Below are 25,948 nucleotides of genomic sequence, written 5' to 3' on the forward strand. Positions count from 1 at the left end.
CCTCTATTGCTGAAGACACTACATACATCAAACAGAGAACTTGAACTAGGCTGGAACTAACCTCCTAGAACACTAGCTTTTATAGTATCAAACTGCCAAGGGAGAAAAGCCATTAAAGTCCTAGCCAGCTGCAAAGCCTACCAACCACAGTAGTGAACAGCACAGCAAGATATTCCCAAGGGTTCAATACTGACACTTTTATCTTGGGGTAAACAACAGCAATCTGATTGGACTAAGCTTCTTTGTGTAGCAGATGGAGACCATTACAGAAGCTCACAACATGCAGAGATCATGGTGTGCCTATCACCAATTGATACATCTACAGCACAATTCTCTACATTTAAGGTTTAGAAATCATCAGGGGAGAGAGGTGGGAGAAAGGTTGTAGGAGCCAGAGGACCAGTATGTCTGCTGTTATGAGACAGGGAGTGGCACTTATGAAAATTTAACAATATGGCTTCGTAAACAAGACCAGTTGACACCCAACATGGCTGTGGGAAATCTCACAAGGCTATACCCATAGATAAAAAGTTACAGTGTTCTCTAGTGACAAGTCCCTGGATAGGTTATCCAACCCCAGTAGTCAGCCCTAAAGAGTGATACTAAAGACATATACATATGAATTATAATAAATGCACTCAGCAGATTGTTCTCTCTCTCTCTCTCTCTCCAGTAATAATTAAAGAAGTCATGAAGCTAAGTGGGAGTTGGAGGGCCATAAAATGACTTTGGAGTAGAGAGAGTAGTAGGGGGAAGTGATATAAATACAGTAGTCACACATAAAATTCTCAAAAATCATAATGAATTAAAATTTAAAAAGGAAATCATTGTATTTAAGACCTAAGAGGATCACAGGAAGAAAGTTATAGACTAGGAGATATAAGTTAAAGTTATAGATCCTCTGGAGACATGCGTCAAAATCCCCATTTAAAATCAACAATAGATTGATCTGATATGTATTTAATCTTTAAACAAGAGCATAACAGACTCACAGTGTGGTAAATGGGATTAGTGCAGTAGAAGGGCTGGAAATCATAGGTGTGGAACATTTCTAAAGAGCTGCCATGGGTGGTGGCACATACCTTTAGTTTCAGCTGTTGAGAGGCAGAGGCAGAGGCAGAGGCAGGTAGAGCTACCTTAGTTCAACACAGTGAATTCCAAGCCAACCAGGACAGCATAGTGAGATGTTGTCTAAGAAAGAAAGGAAGGAGGAAGAAAGAAGAAAATGACATACTGAATCTGTTTTTAAGACCTTGCTTGATTGGAATAAAGATGTTGGAGCAAGGCCAACCAAAATCTCAGAACAGATATTATTACCATGGAAATATTACATGATAGCATGTACTTTTAATGACATGTTAGTAGATCTAATGAATATTGAGTATGAACTAATGCCTTTAATTGCTTTTTCAATACTTCTGTGGATAAAAAAAATGATATCTTACAACTCCTAAGAGGTTAAAAGGTTAAAAGGTTATATTAAAGGGAAAATTAGTTAACTAATTAGATAACTAATGCAACAAATCTGTTCTTTATAAAAATAATTTCTTTCTTTCTAGTTGCTTAGAACTCACCAGCCAGGATAAGAGATACTCTGGAAACAGTGGCTCTAATTTGCCATATGGTTTTCTGTGGGAATTATGGGAAAGAGATGAGGCGGGATAGATAGAAGAGTGGCAGCTCACCTGAGAGAGAACCTGTTGAGGAATTAATATCCGACTAAGATGTTGGATGTGAAGATGCTCTGGCTGCTACACCCATCACTCTATTGAGGGCTAGGGTTGGTACCACTGATATGTATGGCTATAGTCGAGGCTCCTCTTTCATCACCCAGTATGTGTCTCTCTCAAAGTTGTGTCCTCATCATACATCAATGTGATAGGTCAAAGAAAATGACCTTCCCTGACAGAAGAGAACCAGTCTTGGGCCAAAGGTACACAAGCAGCTAGAACCTCAAAATAAGTTCTCAAGATACACTGTATACATACATGACATTTTCAAAGAATAAACAAAAATATTATTTAATAAGGAGAAAAGAGGGAATGGAAAAGTAGGCTAAAAATGAAGGTGGAATTCAGTTATACTACAAATTTCCTAGAAGCTAGCCCTTGGTAGCTATGCTCCATAACCTTTAAAGTTCCAGAGGGACCCCATTACTAACAGTATATTAATGGTAAAAGGGGAGATGGCACACAGGGCTTCCTGGCTTCTGTCTGACTTGAAAGGGTAAATTTTTCACTTGGTTATTTTTGCTGACTAATTTTAGCCATCATTCTTTGCCCAAGGATTGATCCTAAATGTGTAGCATCACAAGCTTCACTCCAGAACAATTAAACATTTTATGTTGTTATTCCTGGTACTGTACAGTCAGGTGACATGCACATATTCATTAGAAATACTAAAATTAGTAAGGTGTGTATTTGTTGTCGTTTGTGCATTGATTCTATTGGACCTTGCTTAGATGAGGTGTCTGTTCCTATTGGAAGATAAGACAGTTGTCTCCAGGATTAACTGTTGGTATGCCTATGCCCTCCTTATCACGGATGAACTTTATCCAGTTTGATCATTTGGCCTTGCTATAGAAGGCCATGGTTTAAAACTGGGTAGATGAACATTTGTATGTTGTCATGCACAACTGGACACTTACCTGAGTGCAGAGCTTGGCAAGTCACAGGTGGAATTGAAATTACCATTGTACTATTGGGCAGAAAGCTTGTAAGCAAGAACTCACCACACCCTGTACTCTCCCACTGTTCTAATTACCATCACATATTGGAATTAAACCATCTTGCATTTACCTTCACACAGCTTACAGAATTCAGCAGGTTACCTGGGTGCTGGGCAGATATCACCCAGGCTCTGGGTGTCTACAGGGTAGAGGGTATAACTCATGTCCAAAGTAAGTTATGCTAATTGGCATATCATTGATGGAGTTCATATTTGCCACTTTCCCAGAAATAAGTGTTGATGACAGAGTTCATATGTCCTGTGATGCTTTTCAATTCTTGAAATCATCATTGTCAATAGAATTACTCTTCTTACTGGGCTCTTACTTGGAGGATTTCAGTGCTGATCATGTGTATTATCATTGCCATTTACTGGAAGAACTTGCAGTCATCTTTCTCTTTCTGCCTTTTTTATTCTTTCTTCCTTGTATTGATCGTGATTTGCTTCAAAAATAGCCTATGCTTTTTCTCTGGCTCTTTCTAAAGCCAATCTTCCTTTGCCCCTTTAAATCATGGGATGGAGACTTTGCTATTTTTCCTTGATCAGTCAGAGAAAACACTTCATCATACTGTGGGTCTTCAGGTAGGGGAACTTCCACAAGTATGTTCCAGGATGTCCTCTAATGTCTCAGATGTCTGTACTATGTGTGAGAAAGGATGATCTATAACACCCAGCTGTATTGTTTGTCAAATGTCCTTTTATCCTTCCAGCTGTCCCTGTCAATGGCAGTGATTTCAAATGCACACTATGGTCACATCTTTCAAAACACATTGTCAGCAATGAACAAGGACTTACATATTTCTACCATTCCCAGCAGATATTAGCTGAGCTGAGCAGTGCAAGTGCATGCATAACACCAGGAACCGATCATTTGGAGCACCCATCAGTGCTGCAGCTCATGCAGTGCACCACTGAAGCTCATGCAGTGCACCACTGAAGCTCATGCAGTGCACCACTGCCCTTTCTTCTGACATTGACAGGTTCACAGAAGAGACCATTTAAACACTCTGAGGACATAAAGTTGGTTTACTTTTGAAAAATAATTTTATTTTATCTTTAAATTGTGTGTGATGGAGTTGGTATGTACATGCGTTCTGGTGCTCGCAGAGATCAGAAGAGGATGACAGACTCTCTGTAGTAGCTGTGGTCAGCTGCCTAAAGTGGGTTCTGGGATCAGAACTCAGGTTTGTTTTTTTTTTACAAGAGCAGTAAGCACTCTTACCCTCTGAACCATCTCTGCAGACCCCTCACTTTAATTGATGTCTTTCTTTTTAAAAGAAATTTTTGTTTTTATGTGTATGAGTGTTTTGCCTACATGTATGCATGCATTCCAGATGTGTTCCTGGAGCCCATGGAGGCCAGAATGAATCCTCTAGAAGTGGAGACATGGATGCTTATGAACTATCACATGCATTCATCTGAATGAATTCATGTCCTCTGCAAAAGTGACAAGTGCTCTTAGCCACTGAGCTATCTCCAGACATTTCTAAAGGAATTTTGAATGGTGTTAATTTTTTCAAAAGAGACACTACTTAGCTGGCTATAAAAAGGACCTTGTAAGCACTTATTTATGTGTTATAAGTAGAATGACTAAAAGAATCTCCTGCTTTTAATCATCAAAGGGACTCTTATAGAACCCACCTAATACTCTCACGTAAAATAAAGAAAACTCCAGGAAAAACTAAAACCAAGTTGCTAGAAAACCAGAATTCAGTGAAGATGAAGAAAATCTGACACCATTCTATTGATAATGTGGGCAGAATTTACATTGTGAGTCCAGATAATGCAGCTGCTGCTAACTCCCTGTGATTTTACAAAAGATGTAGGACAACAGGTGAGCAATCGTGGAGTCTGGTCCCTGAATGGACCAGCCTTGAATCCTGGAGCTCTGCCCATTCCTTTTGTTTGTTGTTGTTTGTTCTTTGTTTCTTATAGACTACCCTTGTTCTACAGCCCAGGCTGGTATAGACTTTTCTACATTGCCAGGCTGGCCAAGTACTCAACGCCTTTGATCTAGCCTTCAAAGTGTTAGGATTCCAGACACAAGTCACCACATTTGGCTCCACATGTTCTTTTCTTTGGTTGTTAGCTGTCTAGCTAGTATGTTTCCCACTCTTGCTTCTCCATGCTTTTCCAAGGAGCACTGATTTAACTTTCTTTAAATAGATTCAAGATACTTGTCAAAGTTCCACATATGAATTACTTGTTTTATTTATTTATTTTTCAAGTAGTGTAATGATTCTTATTCTCCCTTAAAAACTGTCAGCCCTTTTGGGGTTGAATGGTGTTGGGAAAAACTATTGTATACTGATTCCCCCCCCCTCCCCACTGCTTACATGCATTTAAGCTAAGTTTCTATTCTATGGGTTAGAGGCTTAACTATTATCATTTATTGAATGAAAGTCATTTGCTCCCTTTACATTTTTCTCAGTGTCTGAAGAAAACTTTTCACTCTGGTGAGCATCTATGGGAGACTCTGCATGACGAAATATCACCAGTGTGCTGTTGCTGTAGTAAACATAGAAGTAGCCATTGGCTTTCGCTTAATGATGCTCTAATCTAATTAGACAGATGACAACACCCAGAAGGGAAAAGAAAAAAATGCACATTAGCATACTAAGTTAAAATGAAGGAAGCAGCATATTGGAATCAAAAATCAATAGAAACCAGTTACAAAGCATCCTGCAGTGTCCGTCCCTGTTTAGTCTATACTATGACTCCACAGGCCACACAGGGGGCGGGTACCAAGTGAGCAATTCAGCCCCAGACTGACCATACAGAGCTGATAATACAGATTTTGGCACTGTACTATAACTAACCTCTTTGTATAATTTTTCTAGTAAAACCCAAAGACTTCATTCATTACTTCAATAACTCACCTGTGTGTAGAGGATATTGACATTTTTTCTTCAAGTAAAACCAGAAAATATTTTGATTACTAATCAAATTAATTTGAGATTAAATACTTCAAAGATGTTTCTATACTCTATGTTGTCTTATGAAAACATTAATGCACTTGAGACCATTTCCAATGTAATACTTCATTCCTTCACTTGTTATATGTAAACAATGACGTAAGAGTCCCACAAGTCCTCATCATGATGACTTCAGATACTAATATCATGATATAGCTCTATCTTCTATGACCATAAGCTTCTTTTTTGTAGAACATTGTTTTGTTTATATTTCACTAATCACATGAAACCCATTTATAATTCTTGAGTTCTTTGGATAAATATGACTATGTATATTAAAATACTTCATAGATTTTGTGCTCTGTGAAGCTTTGAAATATTTTTTAGCTAATGTTTCGCAACAACAAAAGATACCCACTCATTGAAATGGGTCATGTCTGTAGTTCAGTAGTAAAGTGCTTGTCTGTCATGCAGGAAGCTCTAGGCTTGATTCCTCGCACTGCAAAATAAATAAATGTGAAATGACTTCTATATTTTTCCATTTCTCCATGAAATCAATGAAGGTTGTACACATAAAAAGTTGGGGCATACAGCAAGGGGAAATAACTCAAACTAGTATAAAATATGTATGCAATTTCTTTCTTTTAACTAACTGACATGTTTAGCCATAGACCAAAAAATATTAATAAGGATTAATAAGGGAGTAGTTATCCTGCTCTGAACAAAGCTTTCCCTAATGTCTTATTTCACTAACAGAACAGCACAGAGTTTGTTACACAAAATTATTATACACATATGTACACACACACACACACTTTTCCCTGGTCTCCCTCCCTTTCTCTCCTTTCTCACATACTCATACACACACAGTTGTAATATACACACACATGCACACACACACACACTCTTAGAATCTCAAGGGAAAGGAAGAGCCAGCAAATGGTAGACTACCATACCTCAGATATGGGGCATTCTTAATCAAATTCCAACCCCAGTAGGAATATCTGAGAGGCAATGATTTCAACCAATTAAACCCCATTTTCTGATGACTATTCTCCTATATGACAGCATAATACAATGGTCAACAACAGTCTCAGACACAAGTAGTATGACCTTGAACTAGTTGCTTGCTTAATTTTTCTGAAATTCAGTTATTTGCAAAGCAGTTATACTTAGAGTCCTGCCAGGGTCACTGTGGGGTTGAAGTCAGATACTACATCTTAAGGGTTTGACACAACATACCTAAAACTTTCAGTGAACGAATACTGTTTTGAGTTAGGTAGCTTATTCTATTCTAGGGTATTCTTTCTCTGTGATGAAAGCATTTTTGATAGTGAACCCAACTTGGTCTGCAGACCTTTCTCTTCTATGAGGTTGTTCTCCCATGAGAACTGTTAGAGACAAGGCTTCTCTTCCTTTGGCAGTATTCTGTGTTTGAAGCACTTTGCATTCTCTGTGGTGTAGGCTTTGATGTATATTTTCATTCTGTTCTCTCATGCCACTCAATTATCAACAGAATAACTTTGTAGGCAATATGAGATTGAATCCTATTCCTATTATTTCTTCTTGAAGATGAATTTTCAGAAGGGAATCTTAAAGTATGCACAAAGCAAGGAAGCTGTAACTATGGTACTGAGCACCCAGTCTCCTTTGATGTGCCAGTTTATAGATGCTGCATCTGTCAATCATGAACCCTATGCAAGCCTTGCTATGCTTGCATATGCTATTCAATACAACCTTCCCAACATGTTAAAGTTAAACCATACTTTGGCTAGTTCAGTCTAATGTCGTCATCATATTCTGCATCAAAGGCAGTATAGTAGTTGATCAAGTGGAAGCCCAAACAAACAAATGCTGTTGGCTCTTTCTTTCCTCTCTGGTCTTTGTAGAAAAGGAATGAGGGTCATTGTTTCTATACCCTGGACACCCATTTCTCCATTTCTTCTCTCTCAGCTGATGGATGTCAGAACTGAAGGCCTTTAACAGGTACAAGCTTGGCTTTTAGTCACTGGCAGCCAAAGAACCCAAGCACTGAGTGCTGGGTTCCCAACTCTGGTCATCCATTCTCTCCATGAACTGAGAACACGTGGAGCTTCAAGGCACGTGGATCCTTGACACGCACCATAAAGTGGACCAGAATAGATGGGTATGGAGGGGAAAATGGAAATCCATCCTGCATGTGCCTCAGCTTCTCTTCTGACCTTTCATGTTTTTTCTTCTCTTGTACTGAGCCCTTAGTTACTTTTGACTGCTATGAGCAACATCACTTTAACCACTGCACACTTGGTGATGCTGCTCCCTACCTCTCAGAGCCCATTCATACTTCTTGGTAAGTTCCCACAGGGAAGCTCAGTTTTTCTCTTCAATTATTTCCATCTTCAGTCTCTGCTGCCACTCAGCCCGAGGCTTAGCAGACTACTTAAGATGTTCCAAGTCATCCCAGCTTTGGAACTTTGCAGGGACTATGATGTTTCAGTCTTATAAGGCGAGTCTATCCTTTGCAGATCCTAACTTTGGGAAATGCTCCTCCATGCATGCCTCTTGAATACCTGCAAGTTTGTAACTTTCATCCGCACACAATACTCATTGTTCCTGCATAACCATCAAATTCTTAATCTCTAAATCACCACCGGAATCATTTCTGTGAAATATATCTTGTCCTCTCCCCATGACTTCTTTTATGAAAGGAAGGCCCAAACTTGATTTAAGTCTCCTTTTCTTCATGGCCTAGAACCAAGCCACCACCTCTCTTCTGCAGCGATCACCAGGGTCTACTTTTTCCCAATGAACTTAGGGAGAGAAGCGTACTTCTATTTGGCAGGCTGCAATTACATTCTTTTTCTATGTTGGTTATGGCCATGTATCTGGTGAATGGTGACTGGCCATGGAAGTGACAGGTACTCAGTAGCCAGCTCTTTCTGGGATGGATCTGTGTGCTCATCTTTGGGTGACTGCACTATTTGGCTCACTTGACCTCTTGCCCCTGTCAGTTCGTGCCACGTTGGGGCACTGCCCAGTCTGTTGTGGCTAGGTTTTCCTTGCCCAGCAGCCAGCTCTCTAGTGGTGTGTGTAAGATAGCTGGCACTTGGCAGGCACTGTTCCCTATGGCCACCTCAGCTATAGAACCCCCCAGAGCCTTGTCATGGCCAATCCCAGGCAGTGGCAGCTCTATTGCCATGCCTTCTCTCCCACCATCACGCCCTCCTCTGCTTCTTTCCCAAGCATGCTGACAAGGAAATCAAGTCTCCCGTTCGAGTACTTGTCCAATTTGGAAATCAAATGTTCATGTCTCCTTGCAGGCAACAGTGATTTTAATGAGTTGCTTGAATGGAGATGAGAGATGGGGAATGCCCTCCGCCTCTTCTTTTTCCTGGGATTGCTATGTTCCAGTCAACACACACACTGCAGCCCACACCAAGAAAACTATCCTGAAGATTCTCTTCTCTCTTCTCCATCTTCTAGAGACAAGGTTGGGGTAAGGGGAGTATTGTGATCTCCCATGTAGTAAGTACTAAGGAAGATCTGTGGGCAGCAGGGAAGCACCAAATGATCCTCCACTCATTGTGAGGCTTGCTGAATTGGCAGGTGAAGCACCGATTTACCTACTTTGAATGGTTGGCAGGGGTGGCAATCCTGCTGTCCTGAGGTGCGAGGGGTGGGATTACAAGGCAGAACAAAATTAGCCAGAGAAGCACCCCAGAGCCTCTGTGTGTAGCTTCTGTTTGCCTCAGCAAGTTATGTGTTCTTTTGTACCATTAATTAATCATGTTGCTTGTGACATCAATAAGAGACAAGGAGAATCACCAAGGAAAACCCATTTCGTCTTCTTTAGCATTTGAATAGGCAAGGAAATGTTATGTTTGCCAGCAGAACTGTGCCTCTTTTTCTGTGTTAACTCACTGTCAGGAGTCCTAGGAACTGCCTCTACTTGCCTCTGGGCGAAATGTCTCCTTTTCATAGAAAAAATGTCACCTTTTCTTTAGGAAATGGCAGGTAGTTATTAATTTTTTATTTCTAAAGATGAAATGACCTTTGCATTTTGCCAACAACAACAACATCCAGAAACCAAACCAAACTGAAAAAAAAAAAAACCCCTCTCAGTCTCAATGAAAAAGCACAGGAAACAACCTTGTGTCTGCTAGCTTGTACTTGACAGTACATTTTGTAAACTCTTACACTACACTTGTCATCAGTGAAGTTACCTCAGGCAACTGCCGGTGACCAAAACATCCTGGCATCTTGTTTCCCAAGACTTTTCACAAGCACAAAGGTGGATTTTTGTGTTTAAGCTGTTGCTGCTCCCAGCTCCAACACAGACACACACAAACACATACATACACACATAGACATACACAAACACATATATACACACACAGAGACACACACAAATACACACACACAGAGACATAAACACATACACAGATATACACAGACACATACAGAAACACACACAGACATACACAGAAACACACACAGACATACACATATGCACACAGACACACAGATATATACAGAGAGACATAAACACACACAGATATACACAGACACACACACAGATATACACAGACACATACAGAAACACACACAGACATACACAGAAACACACACAGACATACACATATGCACACAGACACATACACAGATATATACAGAGAGACATAAACACACACAGATATACACAGACACACACACAGATATACACAGACACATACAGATACACACACACACACACAGACCCTCAATGCTTTTACACCACAGAGCCTTTACATCCCAGTAGCCCAGATTCATGATCTTATAAGAGTTCATGAGCAACTCTGAAAAATGCTGAACTTGTTACACAGTTTGCTTAACATGTTGCTTAAAAGTTGGATATTTTCTATTCCATTTGGAGATGTGGCAATCAAAAACTCTTTTTTTATGCTGAGTATTTTCATTCTATCATGAGGACACAGGAGAGAACATTAACAGTATTCTCCTTCTTCTCTAGTCATATGAGGATGCAAGAAGGGGAGGCTTGTGAACGAGGAAGGACCCCTCAGATGATGATGATACAGAGAAAGAGTGACGTCATTCATCTTGGTCCCTGGAACTGACATCCAACCTTGCCAGTGACTCAGACACAGGGTAGATTTCCCTCTTTTCTGGCACTAGCTCTTGTCACTAAGGCAAAATCCACCTTCACAGAGCTGGATTTTCTAACAAAGCGGCAGATTACACGATGACACTTGAAATTTGCCGTGTGTGCTCTTGTCTCTGTGTGTGACTCCTCAGCTGGGCTGTGAGAGAGGCACATTAATTGCCTTGGATATAGGAATACTGCTTCTGCAGCTGCAGCCCTTTGGATACTTGCACACTGCAGCATACTTTTATCTCTAATTTCACTGGAAGCTTAGGAAAACCCAGCAGAGTCACACTTAAAAACAAAGGGCCACATGGTAATTTATCTCCGATTGACTTCAGCAATATCTTCTCATTGAGAATGCTGAGAGACTTAGAATTATGAAATAAGACCCAAGACTTAGCTGGAAAAGGAAAGAAGAAAGAAAAAAAGACAGACAGACAGACAGACATGGTCCTTTCCTTTCCCTGCTTATGCAGACTGTGTCTCTGCATGGCAATGCATATTTGAGCCCTGTGCCTATATGTCAACACTCTCTGCAGGCATCTAATACAGGGAATATTATCTCTCTTAATAGAAATAATTACCTTACCTCATGCATTTCCAAACCCTCCTTGACATTTTTATTTGTTCTGACTCAAGTCGACTCCTTTTATGTTTGAGGTGGGTTTTCATATGAGATGCAAGATTAGAGTGTAACTTTCTAAATTATGTCTGCAGATAGAGATTAGAATCCTTATGACTTACATAATTGGTGACCAGTGCAATTGTCAGTGGTATATGCATAAGAGAGGGGAATGTCCCTACTTGTCTATTATCCAGCCAGTAGAATACATTTTATCAAATCCTCCACCATAGTTTTAAACTTCTTAGAACCACCTAAAACACTTGAAAAAGCAAGCGCCTGTTGAAATGCTCACAGTGGAATTATTTTTCTTCTAGGATTCAAAGGTTGAATATAGGATGGTCCCAGATCTTATCACAGATTAATCAACCACAGAAACTCGAATTTTCTCAATTTTTTTCAAGACTGTCTTGTTACTATGGCTCTCATCTACATATCTCACATCACTTCCAAGTGCTTTAAATTAAAAACTCATCTGTTGAGATGTTTGTGTAAATGACAATAAGAAAAACTTAAACAACAGTACATTAAAGGTCCATGAATAGCAATGTCTGATTATTATAGTCAAGCTTCTGCTTCCATGGCCTTTTTTTAGAAAATCAGATTTGCACAGATAGACTCATTTATTTGTTCAACCAACACATTGAATTTGGCCTTAGACACTTGTTTGGTGAACTAATCTTTGAAGATTTAATTGATTTAAATAAGACATTGTCCATGCCTGCGGGCTCTCATAATCATGAGGCGGGCGGAGAGCTTTCAGTTCAGCTGGAGGGGAGGTGAATTATCTGTTCTATGAAGAACAGTCTCCCAGTGTGTGTAAGTCTCAGGTCCACCAGTCCAGGAGAGGGTAGCAAGACTTGAATTAATTTGACACTGTCTGTAAAGATATATTTAGCACGTTTGCTCCAATTTGCATCATTTAATTTATTAAAAAAAAGAAAGAACTGGCAATTCTGAATGCAGACCTAAAGAAACCATTTAGGAAAAGTAGTTAAAAGTTTTAGGACAATATTGTCACTTCAAGCTTGTCTAGCTTAAATTGACATCTTTCACTAACACACCATGGTCAACCAACTCCTCCAGGAAATAAATATGAAAAGATAATGTTAACTCTAAAATATCTGGGCTATGTTTTGTTAAATTAAAAAATATAAGCTTTTAGGTATTTTAAAACGCTAACTGTTATACTCAGAAAGGCTACAGTAGTATAGCACTCCTGGGGTTATAATCGCAGCATTGTTCTGAGTCATGCTCTACGGCTGAATTGCTGCTCTACCTGCTTTCTGTTTTAGCTGCTAGTGGGGGCCAAGAGAATTCCCATTACAAATTAATAGAAAGGTCTTGTGCAGAATAATTTAAAATTAATAGTGAGAAGATTACATTTCAGCACACCAATTTCCCTGAATTTAATAGGTAAAATTACCATGGATATCATATTGTAACCACTGTAAGATTCTTTTCTAATGAGTACATGTCATGAGAAAAACATATGCAAGGTAGCTGTCATATGTAAGTCCCTGGAGCAAGTCAGCCTATGTGTATGTTGTCCCCTCTGAAGCAGACTTTTATCCAGTTTTTAAATGAAGAAGACATAAAGAAACAGCACAAGGTAAAAAGAAAAAATATAAATGAGCTAAAGACCCGGTATGAGAATAATATTTGGATGGCAGGGACTCTTTTTAAACTTGGATGAGTTACTGAGGAAGCATAGCATGGTGTTGGAATTGGTGCACATCTATTAAAACATCCTCTCAAATGGTCCAGTTTGCAGCTGAAACTCAGTGTGTTGTCGATTGTGAAATCTGTATCACTTATTTATTATTCCCAACGAAGCATGGTGGGCAGAAAGCATTCATTGTGGCTCTTGCCTAAGTGTGAAGTGACATGTCATTGACCTGAAGGACAGCACTACAGTGGGCACAGGAGGTATGTGGGGAGAATCAAGAGTAAATATATCAACAGACCAAATAAGCACAGCTTATTTCTTCTCTTCTGGAGATGCTCTTATTCATCACCAGGATGAAAATTCAATACCATCCTCAGCATTTATAGAGACCAAAACTGTCTAAACCTGAAAAAGATACTATGCCATGTGGGGCAGTGGACCATGAGAGGCAGCCTGATCCTCCCTTGAGCTAAGGAATTTGAAGCCCTGGAGATCCTGAAGGGACGGTAGGAGCTTCACCTGCTCCCAGGCACCAGGCTCCTATCACTAGCTGCAGCCCCCCATAGATTTGTGGTCATCAGTCACACAAGGACAATGCCCCAAGCCCTTTCTACATGTAGATGAGGCATCCCTAACATCTCAGATCAAGGCAATAGGAAAAGAGATGTAATCACAGGTCACATAGGCTCAAGACAGAGGTCTCCATGCTAATGGGGTACCTAGAGACCTGGAGGGCATTGCCAATAAGCTGCCCTTCCCAGACATTCCTGCCTGCAAAAATTATTTAATCTCAGGCCCACCCTGAGAAGTGGGGTATGGTTTTATGCATCCATCTTCCGCCATGACAATCAACAATTCAGTCATGGACTGCCTCTTTTCACTAAGATCCACCATGGGGAACCATGGAGAAGGCCTTGGTCTACAGAGCTGCAGTCTAATCTCTCATCGAAGGCCTCTCTGCACTCCAGACACAACCGCAATCAAGCCTGCTGCCCGAGTCAAGCCAAGGACTCTCCCCATGGGAACAGCCGGAGCTCACCTATTACCTTCTCCTCCCTCCCCCCTAGACACAGCCCGAGGGCCCCCACATCTCTTCCACGACTCCCAGGGGTGCCTGGATGTCCAAGATCCTGAGAACCCCATGGCCCTGGCTTCACTGTAGGCCCAGGGACCCCAGAGCCAGCTCTGACTTTCCCACATCTCAAACTGTGTTTTCCCACCATGGTTCAGCCCTCACCTACAGCCCAATACCCACCTGGTACAGTATGGGGTAAGCACAGTTAAATTCCCTGTGTTCTGCCTCCCCAAGGGGCCGTGCCCAGTGGCAGAGTGAACTTCAGGACCCACAATCCTACAACATCACATGAATTTTTTTTAATAATACATTTTAAAAGATATAATTAATTTTAATTATGTATATGTGTGTGTGGATAAGTATGTGTGAAGGTGTATGTTCATGGAGATAAGAGGTATAGGATGCTGTGGAGTTGGAAGGACAGGTGTTTGTGAGTCAATGTGGATACTGGCATCCAAACTCAGGTCCCCTGAAAGAATAGTACCTACTCGTAACAGCTGAGCCATCTCTCCAGCTGTATGTGAGGTGGTATAGTAAAGAAACTGATATGATCAATCCACAAAATGGTTAAGGTTTTTATTGTGTATGCAAGAGAGAAACATCAAGAGGTATCTGGAAGAGGACAGAACAGAGGAAGAAAGAAGTAAACCAAACATGGCCAGAAGACTGGACATAGCCATAGCAAGGGAAGTGGGAGGGGAGAAAGACTGGTGGAGTCAGTGTGAGAGAGTCAGAGAGAGAGAAAAGAGCAAAGCTAGAGAAAGTGAGAAAACAAGAGAGAGTGAGAGGATACCCAGAGATAGATAGGTGAAAGATAGATGGTTAGATGATAGATGATAGATATTTAGATAGATAGATGGACAGATAGATAGATAGGTAGGTAGAAAAATAGATGATTGATATTTAGATAGATAGAACGTGAGATAGATAGATAGATAGATAGATAGATAGGATAGCCAGGTTATAAAATAGTAGCTGGGATGAGGGAAGCCTGTGAGCTGAGGAGGGTTTAGGACAGAGGAGGAGGTGAGAAGGGCTAAGATAATATCATGAAGTTGGAAATGTGTAACAGGTACTTGTGATACTGAGAGTGCCTGGAGAACAACATAGGCTTTGATATGCTGATAGGCGCCACAGGTAGCCATGTGTCTCTTCTGCCAGACTTAAGGGAAATGACTCCTTTTGGCAGATGGGAACTGGCTTTACAAGTTCCCAAGGAATGCTGGCTTTTGTTAACCACCAGAATAGGAGGCTATAGTCCATGTTGAGCATATTTTTGGATATATGGACTACTTTTTGGAGATTTGATAGTCAGAGTTCCCTTTGGACCCAAAAACAGCCACAAAGCATTTTATTTCATATTTTTAAGAAAATGATCTAACATCTTTCCTTCTCTCTCTCTCTCTCTCTCTCTCTCTCTCTCTTTCCTTCCTTCCTTACATTATCTATCTATCTATCTATCTATCTATGTGTATATGTGTGTGTATATATATGTACACATATATGTATATATATGTATATATATGCATATATATTTTTTCTGAGAGCCATTGGTTTTTGGGTAACAAAAAACAATGGTAGGCATGGGAACCTTCTCTTTGAGTTCATCAGGGAAGTTCAAGATACTCCCCAAATAATTTAGGCTGTGTCTTTGCCTTTGGTTTCCTGTGAGTACTTGAAGATAAGACCCTATTACTGAATCTAGCACAGGCAGGACTTAGAGGATGTCTTAGTCAGGGTTTCTATTCCTGCACAAACATCATGACCAAGAAGCAAGTTGGGGAGGAAAGGGTTTATTCGGCTTACACTTCCATGCTGCTGTTCATCACCAAAGGAAGTCAGGACTGGAACTCAGACAGGTCAGGGAGCAGGAGCTGATGCAGAGGCCATGGAGGGATGTTCTTTACTGGCTTGCCTCCCCTGGCTTGCTCAGCCTACTCCCTTATAGAACCCAAGACTACCAGTCCAGGGATGGTCCCACCCACAAGGGGCCTTTCCCCCTTGATCACTAATTGAGAAAATGCCTTACAGTTGGATCTCATGGAGGCATTTCCTCAACTGAAGCTCCTTTCTCTGTGATAACTCCAGCTGTGTCAAGTTGACACAAAACTAGCCAGTACAGAGGAATTGAGCTGGAACTCATCTGAAAGCCTCCTACCTGAAGTCTAACTCTCAGAGTATCTGAAGGTGCTATGCAAGCTACCAAGGGAGAAAATAAATTGTCCTACTGTCAAACATACCAATCACAATAATGAAAGGTACAACAAGATAAACCACAAGAGTGCAACAGCGGAATTTATATTTTGGGGGTGACCACCAGTTGCCTGATTTGACTTGAATCTCCCTTAATAGGAGGGAAGTCATGTCACAAATTCCTGGAACTGTAGACCCAGTCAACTATTTGTGGTTGGTAAGGTCATGGTCCCTAGAGGAGAGCTTACTACGGCCACTTTTTGTAACTGCTATAATTAATAACTTCATTATAAATAATAAGTATTACATCTACAGATAAACATTGGGTTCACCCCTCATCAAAGAGTCTTCTTTTCTGCAGCAGATGGAGACCACAGAAATTCACCATGGTCAAAATGACTGTGAGGTCTGAGACCTCAGTTGATACATCTACAACATAACCTCATATGGCTCAACGTAAGACTCAGGAAACAACAGAAGACAGGGTGGGAAGATAGTAAGAGGTCCAGTGCATCTGTTGTGAGACGGTGTTTTTAATATATGACAGGGAAGCCATGAAATATCAACAATATGTCTAAGTCTAAACATGACCTAAAGATGGTAATATCAGTTGATATAATAAGTAAATGGGAGAAAAATCATAAGTAATGACTGCAGAGAGGGCTTCATTCACCCAGATGAAGAGCTACAAATAATTAATGACAGGAGAGGAGAGGAGAGGAGAGGAGAGGAGAGGAGAGGAGAGGAGAGGAGAGGAGAGACAGAGAGAATGAATATCATTCTTAAGAAATGAGACCCTTATAAGTTATACAATCCCAAAATACATATACATGTGAATAACACTAAGCAGACTCAACAGGCTGTATGTATATCTACACACACACACACACACACACACACACACACACTCATATACACATCCCAGTAAGGAAGATAAGGTCATAAATTTGAGAGTGTGGGGATGGGAGGAGTTGGAAAGATGAGAGGAAGGCGGTAGAAATGATGTAAATAAACTGCTCATATATGAAATTCTCAAATAAATTGTAAGCTATTAAAGAACTGTATCAAGTTGTTTCAGCCTCCTTTGTTTTCATTAGAAAAAGTCATCTAAAAAGATGGCTATATTGTCCTGCCCCCTTTCCAATCAATGGTAGAACCTATCTACCTCCCTGAGAATCAGGCCAACTTGTGACTCTTTGGTCAAGAGAATAAAGTGGACTCACACTGTGCCACTCTAGGCCTGGCACATTCCGCCTGTCTCCCTGGGAATTCTAAGCTACCCTTTAAGATGACCAGGTCAGCCTGTGTTTGAGAGCAGGCATATGAGTTTGTGGCAAGGGCATTTAGCAATGCACATACATGAGAAGGGCAGGGCTGGACTTTACATATCTTCCTCTATTGCTCTCCAACTTGCTGAATCGAGACACGGTCTCTCATTGAGCTGAAGAATGCTCCTTTGGCTAGGCTGGCTCACCAGTGAGGTCTTGGGATCTGACTGCTTCCATCCCCTGCAAAATATCTGGGGTGACAGTCACGTGCAGCCATGCTTGGCTATTTATACGAGTATTGGACAAACAAACTCAGGTCCCCATGCTTACAGCAAGTACTCATACACACAGAATCATCTTTTCAGTTCTGAAAAGTAAGAAAATTTAGAGGAAGCTACTGAAAACAAAGGAAAAAAAATCAATGTGAAACTTTTTTTTTTCTTTTGAGACAGTTTCTCTGTGTAGCCTGGTAGCCCTGGCTGTCCTATGCTGTCCTTGAACTCAGAGCTCCACTTGCTTCTGCCTCTTGAGTGCTGTGATTAAAGGTGAGCAGCACTACCACCTAGGTGGTAATATGAAACTTGACAAAGGCATGTGACAGAAACCATATTGATGGTATGTTAGTGAGTTCAAGGAACCAACATAGAAAAACAAGACAAAACTACTAAAGAAAACATGTGAAACTCGATGCAGCCTACGAGAGAAAAAGCATCATTTTCTCCTTCAGGGACATAAACATAATTCATGTCTAAATTATAAAGAAAATTGTGTGTGAAGTTAGTTACTGAAAGGAACATCAGGTAGTGTCTTAGTCAGGGTTTCTATTCCTGCACAAACATCATGACCAAGAAGCAAGTTGGGGAGGAAAGGGTTTATTCGCCTTACACTTCCATACTGCTGTTCATCACCAAAGGAAGTCAGGACTGGAACTCAAGCAGGTCAGAAAGCAGGAGCTGATGCAGAAGCCATGGAGGGATGTTCTTCACTGGCTTGCCTCCCCTGGCTTGCTCAGCCTGCTCTCTCATAGAACCAAGACTACCAGCCCAGAGATGGTCCCACCCACAAGGGGCCTTTCCCCCTTGATCACTAATTGAGAAAATGCCTTACAGTTGGATCTCATGGAGGCATTTCCTCAACTGAAGCTCCTTTCTCTGTGATAACTCCAGCTGTGTCAAGTTGACACACAAAACCAGCCAGTACAGGTAGGCATACCCAGAGACTAGTGTACACAGCTTCATGCACCGAAGATAAAGCAATACAAGACTGCAATACTTAAGACTTGAGAGTTTCTTCTATGAATGCTTTTAGTAATTCAACTGCAGGTTCTCAGTTACAAATTTTGTAGATGACAATGTTGTACTGCAACATCAAAAGGTTGGACATGCCTGAAACTAATTAGTTGCATCTTAGATATAGTCCTGGAGGATGGGAAGGCTAGGCAAAGAAACATTGTGCTCACTATAAATATTTTCATGCTATATTTTTAGTTTGTGAACATATTGCTTTAACAAAATTATAGGGATGTAAGTATATGTTCCAAATATTGTTTCTTGGAATCTGGAATTAGCAGGTCTATGGGCATAAAGATCTGCATAAAGGAAAATCCTCCAAAACAGATGAACAAACAAAAAACTAAAAACCTTACCAAGGGGTATTGTGTTAGATGGGTCAATGGTAAATTGCTTATTTCCCAAGTATGAGACTAGAGTTCAGATTCCCAGCCCATATAAAGAGCCAGATATAGCAGTGTGCATTGCACCCTGGTGTGGAGACAGAGGGTCCCTGGAGCTAGCTAGCAGTGTGCACTGTAACCTGGTGTTGGAGTGTGGAGACAGAGGGCGCCTGGAGCTAGCTAGCAGTGCACACTGTAACCTGGTGTTGGAGTGTGGAGACAGCGGGTCCCTGGGGCTAGCTAGAACAGATGAAACAGTGAGCGTTAGGTTCATGGAAAGGATCTTGTTTGAAATATAAAGGGTAGAACATGACAGAGGAAGGCATTTTGATGTTAACCTCTGAAATTTGCATCAACATACATATGTGTATAACACATGCACGCACACACACACACATACACGCACGCACACACGCAAGCACACACATGTTTACCAAAAGATGTAAAAATTAGTTGGGTACTCCTATTTTTATAAACAGCGAGACTGAGGATACAAGCAGCAGAACTAAAGCACAGAAATGAAGAAATGCCAGGGACTAAGGAATGCCGGTCCTTCGGGTTATCATTTGTGATCTTATTAATACAACATGCAAATGCTACAAAAAGACAAAACATTTTGCAATGAGAAAGTTTTTCAATAGAAGATGCTCGCTCGATAATTACCTTTTAGAGTTTTATGAGCTCTGTCAAATCCACTTTGATATTTAGAGTAATTTAAATACTTAGGCAGCATAGATGCTAAAATACTCTAAAGGATAGTAGTGAAGTTTGTGGTCCTTGATTTGTAGAATATGTAGAATATTTAATATTCAGAATTAGATAGTTCCTGGGCATCAGATAATGATGTCATAGAGCCACTGGCAGCTGGCTCAGTTGTCAGAGCTGCCAGAAGGACACTGCCCTTGTTTTTTGCCTGCCATCTACTCCTTGCCAGATGTCACTGCCAAGTAAGAGAGAATTCTATACTCACCCCATTTGCTGTGGTGCAGAACCCAAGAGAAACTTTTTAATATGGTTGTTTTTCTTGTGTCCTTACAAGCTACTGATGTATTTCCCTAAACTAGAGATACCCAAAAGCTAAAATAGTCGATTAAACTACTTCCATGTTTATATTGATATAAAATGAGAGCACCCATCTTAAACATCAGTGATTTCCTCTAATCTCTATAGTATTTTGTTTTGTTATTTTAAAGGTTTATTTAATATTTAAGGTTAAGTTTTAAAACTATAATAATTTAGTCTCTACAATAACTGTTTATATGTCATGCCAAAGATGAAAGCTGGATTTAAGTTTGCTTCTGTGGAGAGTTACCTTATTCAGCATCATTGATAGGCTCTGTCACAAAATCGGAATTCAAAATTCAGCTCATTTAAATGTTATATTTATAAGGTCATTCATCCTAAATCCATCCGTCCGTTTGTCCATCGATCCATCGATCCATTGATCCATCGATCCATCCATCGATCCATCCATCCATCCACCCACCCACCCACCCATCCACCCATCCATTCATCCATCCATCCATCCATCCATCCATCCATCCATCCATCCATCCATCTGTTCAAGTATTTCACCTGCTGCTGCAGATACACTCAGGGGGTATAGCACCTGTATATAGCATGCACAAAGCACATAGCATGAACCTAATCAAAATGCCCACCTGCATTACCAGAGCTGTATATTAGATCTACAGATGCATGAGCCTGAACAACATCGGCCACAGAGTACCGCTCTGTGCTTCATTGGCTAGAAATGTACTTCAAAGAAGTTTAGGTAAAGATATGCATGTCCACGGTCTTTTATAATTTCAGGCTATATGATTATGTATACTTTTTTGATGTGTACTGTAACTCCAGCTAACCTTTTGCATATGTGACTGTCATTTGACAGTATACTTCACTACTAATGTATACCCAAGAGAAAACACTAACATCCACACTGATGGCTTACAAACCTCTTTCAGTCTTTCCCAATACACTGGCACATGTGTGCCTCCCAACAGCTTTCCTCACTAGCTCAGCCAGCAAACATCTATTCATCTTTTAAAACTGTTATCATCATTGTCTGTGAGGATTTCTTAGAGCACTGGGAGAATTTCTCCTCTCAGCATTGACAGCTTTTTCTTCTACCATTTTATTACTTAGGTATGTATTTTTATTATTTCATTAATATAAACATCCATCAACATATCACTCATTATTTCAATTTACACTGCAAATTTTGTGGGGATAGAAACATTTGTCTTTCCACTTTTGCATCCTTATTAGCAGAATGTTTGGCAAGCATAGACTTTCACTAAATGTTTGCAGAACTAAAGAGCAATTCTTTCTACTGTAGCACGTTCAGAGTTGCAGAAGTACATTTACACTTGCGTTAAAATTATCTTGTAATTAGATGTGAATATATTTTTTGAATATTTAAAAAGCATCACATTTTGTTTTATTAAATTTTTTCCAATAAAGGAAATTACCATCCCTCTAAAGTCCCAATAAAATTATGCAACACACTCCTCTTTAAAACTTTTTTTTGTTAACTGCAGTTGGTATGTAATATATGAGAGAAGAATAAATTAAAAAATAATCTAAAATTTTGTTATTTCCACATTCTCCTGAATTTTTGCCCACATTAGGGTTATTGTAACCTCATCACATTGGGTTCCAGTAGCTTGTAAATATGTCTAAATCCCCTTGTAGACACCAACTGCCTGGAACTGAGGTCCTGTCATCCCTCCCTTTGTACCCCTGGCACGAGAAGCTGGAGAAGTGGCTATCAAACTCACAGAGCAGACTAAATAGGAGGCAACAAGCAGACTTAGGCATTTGGTTTTAGCCTCTCTATTAGGAGCTCATGTGTGATTTTCTTAAATGAACAAAGTGTGTTAAATTCTGAATAAAGCTTTGGCTTTGTAGTGGAATGAGTCTTCTCCCCATGTGGGCGTGATAAACTAGAGAATGAAGGACCAGAAGAAAAAGACTTGCTGTGCAAATATTCATATTTTGCTTTCAACTTTCCACAAGAAGTCTTTTCTCATTTTGTAACTATCACAGATAAGTAATTTGGTTCTTTATTTTGGTTTTATTTTTATTTTATTTTTATTTATTTTTTGCACAAGTTCAAGACCCCTAAGGATTCTTTCTCTGTTAAAGGTATATGAATTCCACAGCTTCTACAGGTCCTAGCTGAAGACTGTAAGGATATTTATAACAGTTACTTAGTGCTTACGTGCTTTGGAGGGCAGCCTGAAGGGATGGATGCCTTTTAAAGTCTTTCTAGATAGACACTGCTGTTGGACATTAACTCTCATAGAAAAGTACATACATGTGATGTTTAAAACAATTGTGTTTCAAAATGTGATTAGTTTTGAAGTTCAAAGTTTTTTAAAAATAATTTCATATGGTATATTTTGACAGTGTCACTCCAGTCTGCCCCAGTTCCTCCCAGATACATCCCACTTCCCTTTCTGCCTTTAAAAAACAAAACTAAAAGCCATCAAGTCCACTGGTGCTGTTCACGTGCTCCAGGATATTTGACCATCCACTGCAGTGTGGTTAACCTGCTAGGTCCCACACCTGAGTCTTGACATTATGAATTTGGAGTGATGGTGTAACATCTCTCAGGAGACACAGTGCTATTGTATACATTGCCCCCTGCTAGTAAGTAGTACTGGAAAATATACTCACACAGGAATCTTGGAAAATGACAGGTATAAAGACACTACTAAGTGGTTATAAAGCTTTGACAATGTTAAAAATAAGCAATTTCAATGAACACCTCAATTTTATGTTTTCTTTCCATGTAGAAGTGTCCTTTGGACTCACAGAGATAATTCAATTAATAAACATATAATCTAGGCAGTAATATAGTAATATAAAAACTAACTTATAATGGCCTCTTGACTAACACAGTTCTCTGACTTGCACATCTTATACCATAAATTGAATGAACATGAAAAAAATGCAAAAATGATGATAGACTATATTTCTTTGCAGGTATAGTTACAATACTTTTAATACCATCTAAAGTACTTTAAAAATAACACCACTAAAATTCTTGAATCAGCATCTTATAAACAGATGATCAAATTTAGTTTTTTAATTTTCCCACATAAAGAAATTACTAATTGTAAATTATGGACTCATTTAAAGCCATAGGCCAGGTGACAGGATCACCAATCAGACTGTTTGTTTGTTTGTTTTTTTGTTTTTTCCCGAGACAGGGTTTCTCTTTGTAGCCCTGGCTGTCCTGGAACTCACTCTGTAGACCAGGCTGGCCTTGAACTCAGAAATTCGCCTGCCTCTGCCTCCCAAGTACTGGAATTAAAGGCGTGCACCACCATACCTAGCTAGACTGTTAAATCAGACAGACCTAATTCATTAATTTCTTTTCTACTCTGGGACTTATCATATTTTGTATTTTCCTGTCCTTAACAATCTGGGTCTGTATTTCCATGTAAAGTCAGTTTCTGTTACCATTTAGACATCTAAATAACTATATATGAAAACTAACTTATAATGGCTAAAAAAAATCCTATTAAATTGATACACTGTATAGGTACATGTAAAAGTAATGTCATTCAAAAATTTTCTCTATGAGATATGTATGCACATTTACATATCTAACCTGAACAATTTAGCATATGAATATTGAAGGACTGGTGCAGGTTTAAAAATACCAGTGACTGAATATAACTGTGATGTGTTGATTTCTTTCCTAAGGAAGAGTTTGACGTAGCTCAGATGAGGAGAGTCTCAAGAGTTCTGCTGACTAGTGGACAGACAGGGCAGTTTGAGAAACGTGGATTGAGAAACGTGGAAGAAATTGATTCTCGACATTGTTTACAAATAATTTCAGCCAAAAATATTTAAGGCAGGAAAAATGCGATTTGTCATTCTTCTAAACTAAAGAGCCTTTGGAATGAAAACCACAAAGGAATGTGTGGAAGTCATGTTCAGCTCCCTACACATTGCTTATAGAAAAGAAGTACAGCAATGGCGATTCGGCAGCTCAAGGGAACTCACCTGTCTCCATTTTCCCATCCTGTGCGGCAGGCCCGTCCGGGATCACACTTTTCACCTGTAGAAACTCATCGGGCTCATCTCCACCAATGATGGTAAACCCAAAGCCCATGTTGCTCTTTTTGAGGGTGGTGCTGAGGAAGGTACCCTTCAACTGGGATGCATCGCGGGTGAAGAGTGGCTTTTCTACAATACAAATTAAAGAGGAAAAGGTATTTTTAAGACAAGTTATCAGAGAACAGCCAACCACCGAGAAGCAATTCCTGGGTAGATGTGGGAGACCCATATGGAAGATGTAAGCAGGTGGTCACTTTAAGAGGGGCCAGACAATTAGAGCATCCTACAAATACAGAGCTGTCCCAAGCATCCAGGGAATCCTGCAAAGCTGTGTGGTTGCAGAGTAACTTGCTAGCATTTACTCTCTTGAAATCAGCCCTCTTGAGCTTGAAAAAGGGCTGGCAGCAAGAAAGTCTTCAAATAAAATCTGACTTATACTGTTCTACTTATCAGAGTTCCCAGGGAGGAGGGACATATGAGTGGCTGGTCCTGCACAAAACCTTGACTGCATGGGGTAGAAAATCAAATCGACTGGTTGAAACATGTTCAGATTACACCGACAGAGAAGGGTGCACAGTTGGTGTGTTTTTAAAGGTTGGAATTGTTTAGAAAGAGAACCTGGATGTGGGACAGAGTTAACTTTTGTTTACACTTCGATGCTGTGAGACGTTATAAATGTGTCAGATGCATGTCTACTAGCCAGAGAGCATTTAGAATACTTTAAAATGCAGGCAACCCTTATGTCACTGTTTCTTGATGTGGTTATGAATGCAAAGGTGGTGCATTTGGTAATATGTTGACATAGTGAAGCCGATGCCACAGTCACTGGAAGAGAACTTGCACCTGCTCAATGAGTTTGTCCCTTTGTTTGTTATATGATAAACGTTTTTAACTGTGAGTTCTAATGGCTGTGGTTCTAAGCACTTTAAATGCTTTACAATTATAGTCATACGAGGAAGAAGAATTTGTTGTCTCTTAAATTACACTTGTGATAAGCACATTGCTTTTGCCTGGCTAGCTCAGTTGATAGATCGTGAGCCTTTTAAGCATTTCATCCTAATTACTTTGTTGAAAGAGGTTTTGGTCTATAATCCTGAGGGCCATGGACTCTTGATCTTCCTGCCTTAGCTCCCCATGTGCTAGGATTACAGGCATACACCTTCATACTCAGCTTTGCAGATAAGCATTTCATATACTTTTTGAAGGTGGTAGGATTTGTTACTCAAGAGTAGCCAAATTCTAAGTGGCCACTCAAAATACATATTTTGCATGATACTTTTATTGTTACATTTTTGGTTTCATAGACTAAACTCTCAAACAATGAGTCATTTATCATAATGAGTTTTAATTTATGTGTCAATCTACCTACCACATATATCTTTATTAATTTTTTACGTAATGTATAGAACCCATATATAATCTCTTCTGCTGTGTTCACCAAAGCAGTGCTTACAGGTGGAGCTTATCTTATCTTTACATTCATTTCAGATTGCTGCAGGCATGTGATATAAGCTTACTACCAGGAAAGTGGAGGCTCTAGACACCAAGGCCTCTTTGTGTGTGTGTGTGTGTGTGTGTGTATGTATGTATCTGTATGTGTATATATATATAT

General features: G+C 39.9%; 1 protein-coding gene across 9 annotated transcripts in view; it reads right to left on the reverse strand.

Annotated features, from left to right (window-relative positions):
• The window catches only part of Magi2 (membrane associated guanylate kinase, WW and PDZ domain containing 2), a 1,489,420-nt gene that overhangs the window by 311,763 nt on the left and 1,151,709 nt on the right, over nt 1–25,948 (reverse strand). For all 9 annotated transcript variants that reach the window (XM_085836468.1, XM_085836467.1, XM_021161941.3 and 6 more), the window contains one exon: nt 24,283–24,465. In XM_085836468.1, the coding sequence (XP_085692594.1) occupies nt 24,283–24,465 (183 nt within the window). The remainder of the gene's footprint in view (nt 1–24,282; nt 24,466–25,948) is intronic.

Source organism: Mus caroli, unplaced genomic scaffold, assembly GCF_978045245.1.
Source record: "Mus caroli unplaced genomic scaffold, Mus_caroli_1 scaffold_4, whole genome shotgun sequence".
NCBI lineage: Eukaryota > Metazoa > Chordata > Mammalia > Rodentia > Muridae > Mus > Mus caroli.